The following is a 9758-nucleotide window of genomic DNA, read 5'->3' on the forward strand; positions in this document are numbered from 1 at the left end:
CCTCCTCTGATATTTGTTTTCAAGGACTTTTTGTCATGATTTATTGAATAATCTAAATGCTGGCCTCCAAACTCTGCAGTTATTGCACATTCTTAGCATGTTTAATGCCATCAAAATATGCATCACAATACTCTTGTCATATTTAAAAGAGAAATGCTTGGGAAGAATGGCTATCTCCTAGACTTCTTAAATGAATTAAATGCATATTTCAGGAGCTTCTAAGTTTTATGTTGTCTGACTTGTACTTATTCGTCTTAATTGGAGATTACTCCTGACTATTTTGAGTTTGTATGGTGCTGCTTGCTGTTATCACTTAGCCATTCTTTATCTTCTTGCACATCTGTCTTAAGTGCCAAATATTTGCCCGCTGGCACATGTATCCATGTTGAGCATCTGGTGTTATAGTTTAGCTCTCCCACCCACATCATACTTCTCGGGGCTGTTGTGCTCTCTTAACCATTCTGATCTTCAGCTGTTGAATAAATTTTGCTGCAAGTGTTATAAAATGAGTAGTGCAGCGGCTTGCATAAAATTGGAAGGCCTGTTTCTCTAACAAATACACTAGTTTGCATTATTTTGACTTAACTGTTATGAAAATATGCCATTTTAATGTTAGGATCCTAAGTGCCTTAATCATTCTCATTGGCTCTCTGTTTTTTATTTCATTTTAAAAATATATTCCCTTTCAAATATTCAAGGAATTATTATTATTATTAATTATATCCTTTTAAATGCTTTTAATAAACACATTAAAGTCAGATTTGTAATACGTTAACTTAGAAAAAATCTTTACCTCAGTGTCTTTGATAGAGAGCCTTGAATCGGTTTGGAATTAAAAGTATAAACTTCATTTCATTTAAAATCAAACTTTTATTTGGCTGTTCTAAAAACAGCCTTCCTTCTCATTACCTTGGTTTGTCTACACTTCTTGAAGAGCTGGGGATGATGTGGGGTGAGGAGTGGAATCCTTTTCCTTCATGAGAGCGGCTATTACCTCCGGGAAGGTGAAATATACAGGTTCAAATTTACCTGTATGCCTTCCCTTCTGCAGCTAGTGACACCTTCATGGGAATGACTTTCAAGGCGAAATGTTTGAACACCTCTCTCTTACGCCACAGCACAATCCAAATCCACCTACCCTAGCTGCTTTTAGGAAAAGAAAAAGAGGTCAGGGGACCTAAACGTGGATTTCTGGCATCTTTTATAGTTTTGCCTTAAAGGAGGTTTGCTTTGCCTCCAAGATGCAAATGACAAAAGAAGTCCAATATTTTGTTTGATACCCTTAACACCAATTCACTTGTTTGCAGGGAGGAGGTTTGCCTGGGAAGGTAGGTGAAAAGCATGTAAAAGACCCTAATACTTTTGATAGCATTTCAGCACATCTGTCACGTTAGCAGATGGTCTGTGCTTTCTGCAGGATTCAGATAAGGGCAAGTGTTAGAAATGCAAGGTATCAAGTAAAAGTGGGATTCCTTATTTTACTAACAAATAAGCTAACATGTTAAACTCTTGGGAAATGCTGCAGAAAACTCCCAGTTCTTGCTAATTTCCTGAGCACGTAGATGCCAAAATGTAACTGATACTCAAAGGACTGGAAATATTTTGTCATTTAAAAGGGAACTTCATATATTTTCAGACTGTAGGAACTTAAACCTGGTTGTTTATTTTCAGCACCTTTCAGTTGCTTCTTTTTTTAATAACCAAATGTATAACAATATTCTCTGCATACAAAATTGATGTGCAGATATTCATATGGTTTAATGAGCTTTGCTTATATTGTGTGTGAGTTAAACATTGCATTGGCAGTTAGGAGATAGGAATGTGCAAATATGAAAAAGCTTTAAGTTATGGACTAATGTGTGTTCTTTTGCTTGTTGTGTTTGCACCGTTATTCATATTAATCAGCATCTGACCCTGCATATATCTTATTTAATGAAGGAGTTGCTAAAGATTCACAATACAATCTAGGAAGAACAAGATTGCTCTATTTTGTGGCAATAATTATTTTAAATTGTTGAATATTGTATTGTTATTTGTTGCAGGATGGTTTTGTAGTTCGAATATTTGCAACAAGTACTGAGCCGGTGCTACAACAAGAACTGCAGCTTAAGCTTGCACGAAAATGCTTACACGCATGTGGTATCTCATTATTTGATCTGGAGAAAGACATGCACATTATCAGTAAGGAATCATTTCTCTGTTTTCCTGTTCCATGTTTAATAAATTGCAGAGACCATGATAGTTTGATTCAGTATGAAGAAGCATCCAAAAGGGAAACATGCTTTAAAGCTGAAAAAATAAGTGATAGGTTTGATGCACTCATATAGGTTCACAAATTATTTACCCTATGTGGGTCAGTGGTACCATTGTTTCCACAATTCTCAATTATTTGTCAGGGTTTTTTTTTTAAACTAACCAATTATTTTTATCCTCCAATGTAATATTTGTTTGTAATCGTAGTGTAATAGAGTGTGTTTCACTATTTCCTGCCCAGGAGTTGTGTTTGAAATGACACAATATTTTGTGTATGATGTTTGTACTTGAACATTTGAATGGACACCAGTTGCACAAAACTGAACCCATGGAATGTTTGAATTTGACACTGAAAACACCTGTGTTTGAAAAGCATTGATAGCTAATAGTAGCTTTGTGTTTGTAGGTACAGGGTTTGATGAAGAGTCAGCTGTTCTAGGTGCAGGAAGAGAATTTGCACTAATGAAAACGGCTAGTGGAAAGGTATCGGAAACACTTTTTTGTTAACCCAACTCTCCTTGGCTTGCAATAGTGCTGTTTGGGAGCTGGGCACAATGTTATATGTGGGCCAAACTGTATGTGATTTTCAATGAATTGTAAGTAGCCTTTCTTCAGCGTTTTCTTTTCTGAATCCAGACATTCAGGCTTTAGTCTGCAGAGGAAGGCTAGCAAAAGGAGAGGGGTTATTTTTTAGCAGGGAAAAGTACCAGATGAGAAGTTAGATAACACCACATACACCCTATGTGGGACTTCCACTTCAGCCTGCCCAGCTGCATTTTCCAAAAGAGAAAAAAGTTACATGGCATTGTGTGGATTGTGATTCACTCTTTGCTGAATTGCTTTAAATAATAATAATAATAATGATGATGATAATGATAATGATAATGATATTTATACCCTGCCCATCTGGCTGGGCTTCCAAAAAATATTAAAATACTGTAATGCACCGAACATTAAAAGCTTCCCTAAACAGGGCTGCCTTCAGATGTCTTCTAAAAGTCTGGTAGTTGTTGTTCTCTTTTACATCTGGTGGGAGGGCGTTCCACAGGGAGGGTGCCACTACCGAGAAGGCCCTCTGCCTGGTTCCCTGTAACTTGGCTTCTCGCAGTGAGGGAACCGCCAGAAGGCCCTCGGAGCTGGACCTCAGTGTCCGGGCAGAACGATGGGTGTCCGGGTAGAACAATGCTTTCCTTTGTGAAAGTTCCTCTATATACTTAAAGAAAAGAGCAACCTGATGAGGTAATGTATTAGTGTGTAGCAATGGTTCTCAGTGTTTTCCATAGTTTTGTAAGTAAAACTTCATTCATTGCAAACTGGCTATGAGTAAAATTAACATACCCACTTAGAAATTTGTCAAACCGCTTTTCTCTTTCTTTTTTTACATTGATTGAATGTTATAATTGAACTAATGTTAGTGTCTCGCCTCCCCTTCAGATTTATTATACTGGCAAATACCAGAGCCTTGGAATAAAACAAGGTGGTCCTTCGGCAGGGAAGTGGGTTGAGCTGCCGATCACCAAATCTCCAAAGATTGTTCAGTTCTCAGTTGGGCATGATGGCTCGCATGCTTTACTTGTTGCGGAGGACGGAAGCATATTTTTCACAGGTTCAGCAAGTAAAGGAGAAGATGGAGAATCAAGTAGGTTTGGGGCGTTTGTGATGCCTGCATTAACAACCATTAGAGAGATGTTCCAAAGTTTGAATGAGTGCTTTCTTAATTTCTGGTTCTTTGTGTTAGGATTCATAGTCCTTTTTCACCTGGGTGATATCACAATTTGTGCTCTCCAAACATTGAAGTGTTCCTCCTGTGAATAAAGAAAAAAATCAGGTGGAACGATACTGCAAGTAGCTCAAGTAGAAGCACATCTAGTGGTGTGATCATCATTTTGTGTGTTTTCTATAGAAAACAGCATAATATATTTTCATCCCTGATTTTTATTATACAACTTGGAAGCAACGTTTTAAAAATTATCGTCAAGTCTCACCTTAACCTTGCACCTCCTAGTCCTTGGAATATATGCAACAAAGTCATACTCAGAGTAGACCCATTTAGTTCCTTGATTTTAGTGGGTCTACTCTTGGTAGGACTAACTTTTTATCTCCCCTCCCCCTTGCCGGACATTATGTGTGTATTGTACAATAGTGTTAGAAACACAGTGTTGTGTGTACATTTTTATGCTATTTGTGTGTATGGGGTGGACTTGCTTTGATATGTTTGCTTTGAGACATTTTGAACAGGATTTGCAGTTAATGGGTCACAGTGATAACATTGTTTGCTTTGTGCCTGGATGTTTTCTAAACAAAACCTTAGCCGTTTATATGCTGTTGATTTGAATCCTCATATATGTGTACTGCTTTGCATGCCTCTCTGAAAATGGAAGAAAGCATAGAGCTCTTCATAGTATCATGATGACAGTGCTAATTCTTTCAGTTTTGACTTTGAATATGCAGAAATACAAAAGGTAGAAGTATAATGGATATCCACTATCTTCCTTTTTTGTATGTATAAATAGCTTAGATTTTCAGTCATGTTACCATTTATTTCCTTAGCTTCATGTGAAATCTTAGATTTTCTAATGTAACACTTTCCCCTTCTTTTTAAGCCAAAAGTAGGCGGCAGTCTAAGCCGTATAAGCCCAAAAAGATTATCAAAATGGAAGGAAAAATTGTGGTATATACGGCATGCAATAACGGGAGTAGTTCAGTTATTTCAAAAGATGGAGAACTATACATGTTTGGAAAGGACGCAATTTACTCTGATGGCACAAGTAAGCTGATATTGTAGATGTTTTAAAGAACAATTGACTTGATAAAGAGAAATAGTTTGTACTATATATGTAGCTGTCCAGTTGAAATTACTTGCAGAGGGGTTATGTTGTGATGCTGTGTGAAATTAGTTTTATTTTCATTGTTGTGTAAGCATTTGTGCTGTTGAGCTGTTATTCCCCCTTGGTAGAAACAGACATTATTAGTAGGTGTAGGTCCATTGTTGGGGGTGGGAATCCAAAAACTATAGGTAAGAAAATAGCCTATTAGAATAAGCTAGTATATCCCAACTTTGACGTCTTGATTGGGCCTAATCAGGGTATATTAGCTGGCTGTTGCCTTTGGTCTTAATAGCTTCTTGTCCTTCTACATCTGAGTTACAGTGCATATATATTTCACAGCAAGGGAATGTTTGCCACTCAGATGTGTGTTTATCTTTCAGGTTTAGTAACAGATTTGAAAGGCCACTTTGCAACTCAGGTAGCCATGGGCAAAGCTCATACTTGTGTGCTGATGAAGAATGGAGAAGTCTGGACATTTGGAGTGAATAACAAAGGACAATGTGGACGAGACACTGGCTCCATGAATCAGGGAGGAAAAAGTCAGTATTATTTTCTGTCTTGTGGTGCTTCATTGTCAAGAACAATTTTTCTCTATCACCATCTCTTCCATCTCACTTTTTGATGCTTGCTTATACTATTTCTCTTTAATACTGCATGCTTCCTTTATAAAAATTCAGGCTATTCATCTTTTGCATTAATCAGCAGCTTTCTTTCCATCTTGCCTGTAGTAGATGCAATACCTGTCCTGCTTATAATATCATTTCCATTATTTATGCGCCTTAATCTGAGCAGCTTCGGTACAATGGTATTCAAAATGTAAAGATAGCATCTGTTACAGTCCTTAAGAGCCTGGATTTTACACATTTGTGTCAGCTTCTATGTGCATGCCTCCCCCCAGTACCTTTATGTTCCAGTCAGGCAAACAAGAGGTCTTACCACAGTTCAAATACACTTTCCAGCTAGCCAAAGAGGGCAAAGCCCAACGAGAGGGAACAGGGGCAGTTGAGAATCCCAAAGGCTGGGTAGAGAGGTTTGTAAAGCCACAATTGGCCCCTGAGTCTGAGGTTTCCCACCCTTCATCTGAACCTAGGTTTAGATTGTATAAAGCTACCTGCAATGAGTTGTACAGTCTCTCTCCCCTTTCCTCCATGTGTGGGTTTAGGGAATAAAAGCTTGTGTTCTCAGTATTGACTAAATCGTATTTCCATTATGCATGAACTTTAGGAACCCAAACTTCTTCTAAATCTGGTTATGCTGAACAAAGCAGGATAAAAGCATGGTTTGGTGTGCTGGGCTAGTGTTAGAATAAACCATAGCTCCCAAAGTGTGTATTTAATGGGGAACTGCAGGTTACTCAGAGCTGAAACCAAAATCTCACTCCTCTCCTCTAATGCGCCAAGATTAGGAAGGGAAAGACGAATTCAAGTGCCCGAGGTTTGCCATGGCTCTTTCCCAGCCATTCAAATCACAATACATAGTTGCTTTAGAATGGCTGAGTTTTTTGTGTCCTAGTTGTACATTAGGAAAGTTTTTAATTTTATTCTTATTATGTTTATTTATTTATATGCCACCTTTTTCCCTGACAGGGATTTAAGGCGTCTTATAGATAAAATAAGAAAGGCTAAAAAATATAGGAGGCAAAAAACAATAATAAAAAACACTTAAACATTTATAAAATTAAAACTATATATAAATATAAAAGATCTATTAAAAACTTACAGATAATCAGAATGCAAACAGTTTGGCACCAGCCCTTTCATTAAAAGCAAAGCCCATTGGAACAAGAAGATCTTAACCTGCCGGCAGAAGGACAGCAAGGAGGGAGCCAGTCTAACTTCTCTAGGGAAGGAGTCCGGGAGCAGCCACTGAGAAGGCCCTGTCCCGCACCAATACCAAGTGTGCCTGTGAGGGTGGTGGAATTGAAAGAAGACCCTCCCCTGAAGATCTCAGAAACTGGACTTGTTCATATGAGGGAATATGGTCTTTCAGATAGCTTGCTCTCTATCCCTAGCCCTGGTCAACAATTTGGCTGCATGTCTTTGCGCTTGTTGACATTTTTGATCACTTTTCAAAGGCAATGCAACGTAGTGTGTGTTACATTAACTACAGCTTTAGCTGGACCTCGTAGACGCACTTAAAATTACCGTATTTTTCGCTCTAAAAGACGCAGCAGACCACCTAGTTTTTGGAAGAGGAAAACAAGAAAAAAAATATTCTGAATTTCAGATGCCAGAACAACAAGAGGGATCGCTGCGCAGTGAAAGCAGCGATCCCTCTTGCTGTTCTGGCTTCTGGGATAGCTGCGCAGCCTGCATTCGCTCCATAAGACGCACACACATTTCCCCTTACGTTTTAGGAGGGAAAAAGTGAGTCTTATAGAGCAAAAAATTCGGTACTGCTCTCCAAACATAGTTTTCCCATGTGATTTCTGTACTGCTGTGCTGCCTTGCCAGATCTGTTAATGGTTGTTTTCTCTCAGGTTTTGGAGTGGAGAACATGGCGACAGCAATGGATGAAGATTTAGAAGAAGAGCTAGATGAAAAAGATGAGAAATCCATGATGTGTCCACCAGGCATGCATAAATGGAAGCTGGAACAATGTATGGTGTGCACCGTTTGTGGGGACTGCACAGGCTATGGAGCAAGTTGCGTTAGCAGCGGACGTCCTGATAGGGTTCCCGGAGGGTAAGTAAAAATGCCTAATATGTAGCTGAACAATACTTTGTTTATATGTAAATTTATGTAGGGGACTAACCCCCCCAATACTATTCAGTGAAAGAAAGCATACCCATATATATATATATTTTAAAGAATAGCTGTTTTTTTTCTAAGAAGAAATTCTGAATTGCTTATAGCTGTGTTCATTTGACAGATTGGAATGTATTGTTTTCTGGTTAATAGTTAGGCCAATATGTGTGCTGGATGACAAATGTTTTGAAAAGCAGGAAGACCTGAGTTTTAACATGCAGCAGATACCTGTAAAATTCACCAAAAACACACGCATTGCAAATGTTTTCACTTGGATCCAGACTTTGTTTTCCTCAGTAAAGGGTGTGGGTAGTTTCTGCTGATTTCCCCCTCCAGTCCACTGTATCCTCCAGGAATCTGCTCTGGAGGATTGGTAGACCCTCCAGCACGTGGGTGGGTGGAGCAGGAAAATTGGTTAAAATTGCTACCTCCCCCTTTCTGCCAGTGGGATTCTTTGAATGAATCAAAAGGCTGTCATGAACAAAAGAATCCTTCTATATTTGCAGATAGATCCAAACATAGCTGCCTCCACATTTGCATAGCTTTGATCTTCCATTTTTCTCAGGAATCTTATTTTCAGAGCTATGCTGTTTAAAAACAAATTAGCTCTATATTTAGGGACTTGGGGGCTCTGCCTCCATGCTCACTTTGCTTGCCCAACCCCCTGCCTCGATTTCTGTGCCCTGAATTCAGTAGTGCAGGGTGAGCCTGTGATTGCTTCTGCTGCTGATTCTCCCTGCCTTTTTGGCCAGTGCCTGCAGCTGGCTGTCCCTGAGTGTGGTCACTGGAACAGGGCAGGATGAAAGGTGACATGAGGCCGAGCCCGGCTGTGTAGAGGAAGGAGTGGGCTGGAGCACTTGCTGTTACGATATAGAAGCAATGCGGCAGCGAGCTGCTAGATTGAAAGCAAAACATAAATGGGAATGTTGGGACTGTTCCGTGGGAAACAGAGGGACAGTCTATTCACAGTGCGAAGCACCGGAATTAGCTCAGAGTGTAATATGAGCTGTACAGGAAGTACAGGAGGAGTTTCTCTCTCAGCTGCTGGAGTTTGAAGAGAGCAGACATGTTTTCTGTAACGTTGCAAAGACAGAAATAAAGACATGTAAATACGTTTCTGTCTATCTCTTTCCCCTGCCTGGGGGGGCAGGGAAGAGTGGTGTGTTCTTCTCACGCTGAGAAGGATCGCCGATCGCGACCTAGCCTGTATCCTGCCGGGAAATGCAGACAGGGAGGTCAACCGGAGTTCAAGCCTGGAGAATGGCCAGTTTCTCCTGATATTGGCTTGAATCCCAACACTTGCTGCCCCCTCCAATGTAGCCGAAGCAGCTCCAGCCTTCCACAGCCAGCTAGTGGAGTTGCACAGAGCAGTCAAGGTTCCCCTTTCTCTCCCCCAGTAGTAGTGTTGCCTGGCTGCATCACCTGGGTAAGGAAGGGAGAGCGATCAAGACTCTTAGTGATGGAGTCTTCATGAATATTAGGCACATACCTAGTCTCTACGCCTCTCTGGTCTTTAGCCTGGACACTGAGATCCAGCGCCGAGGGCCTTCTGGCGGTTCCCTCATTGCGAGAAGTGAGGTTACAGGGAACCAGACAGAGGGCCTTCTCGGTAGTGGCGCCCGCCCTGTGGAACACCCTCCCACCAGATGTGAAGGAAATAAGTACAGTGGTGCCTTGCAAGACGAAAAGAATCCGTTCTGTGATTCTCTTCGTCTAGCGTTTTTTTTTGTCTTGCGAAGCAAGCCCATTGAAGGATTAGCGGATTAGCGCTATTAGAGGCTTTTAGAGGCTTATCTGCTGATCGGATCAGCTGATAAGCGGCTTAGCGCTATTAGCGGCTTTTAGCTGCTTTTAGCGGCTTATCTGCTGATCAGATCAGCTGATAAGCGGCTTAGCGGCTTAGAAAAAGGGGGGAAAGGAAAAAAAACCC

The 9758-nt window shown here is 40.3% G+C and overlaps 1 protein-coding gene across 1 annotated transcript in view; it reads left to right on the plus strand.

Moving 5' to 3' along the window:
* The window catches only part of MYCBP2 (MYC binding protein 2), a 141073-nt gene that overhangs the window by 26497 nt on the left and 104818 nt on the right, over positions 1–9758 (plus strand). Inside the window, exons 10-15 of the mRNA XM_082218921.1 lie at positions 2043–2181; positions 2660–2736; positions 3688–3892; positions 4857–5021; positions 5462–5620; positions 7561–7765. Coding sequence (XP_082075047.1) covers positions 2043–2181; positions 2660–2736; positions 3688–3892; positions 4857–5021; positions 5462–5620; positions 7561–7765 — 950 coding nt within the window. The remainder of the gene's footprint in view (positions 1–2042; positions 2182–2659; positions 2737–3687; positions 3893–4856; positions 5022–5461; positions 5621–7560; positions 7766–9758) is intronic.

The sequence above is a fragment of the Podarcis vaucheri genome (assembly GCF_965113315.1).
Source record: "Podarcis vaucheri genome assembly, chromosome: 4".
In the NCBI taxonomy this organism is placed as follows: domain Eukaryota; kingdom Metazoa; phylum Chordata; class Lepidosauria; order Squamata; family Lacertidae; genus Podarcis; species Podarcis vaucheri.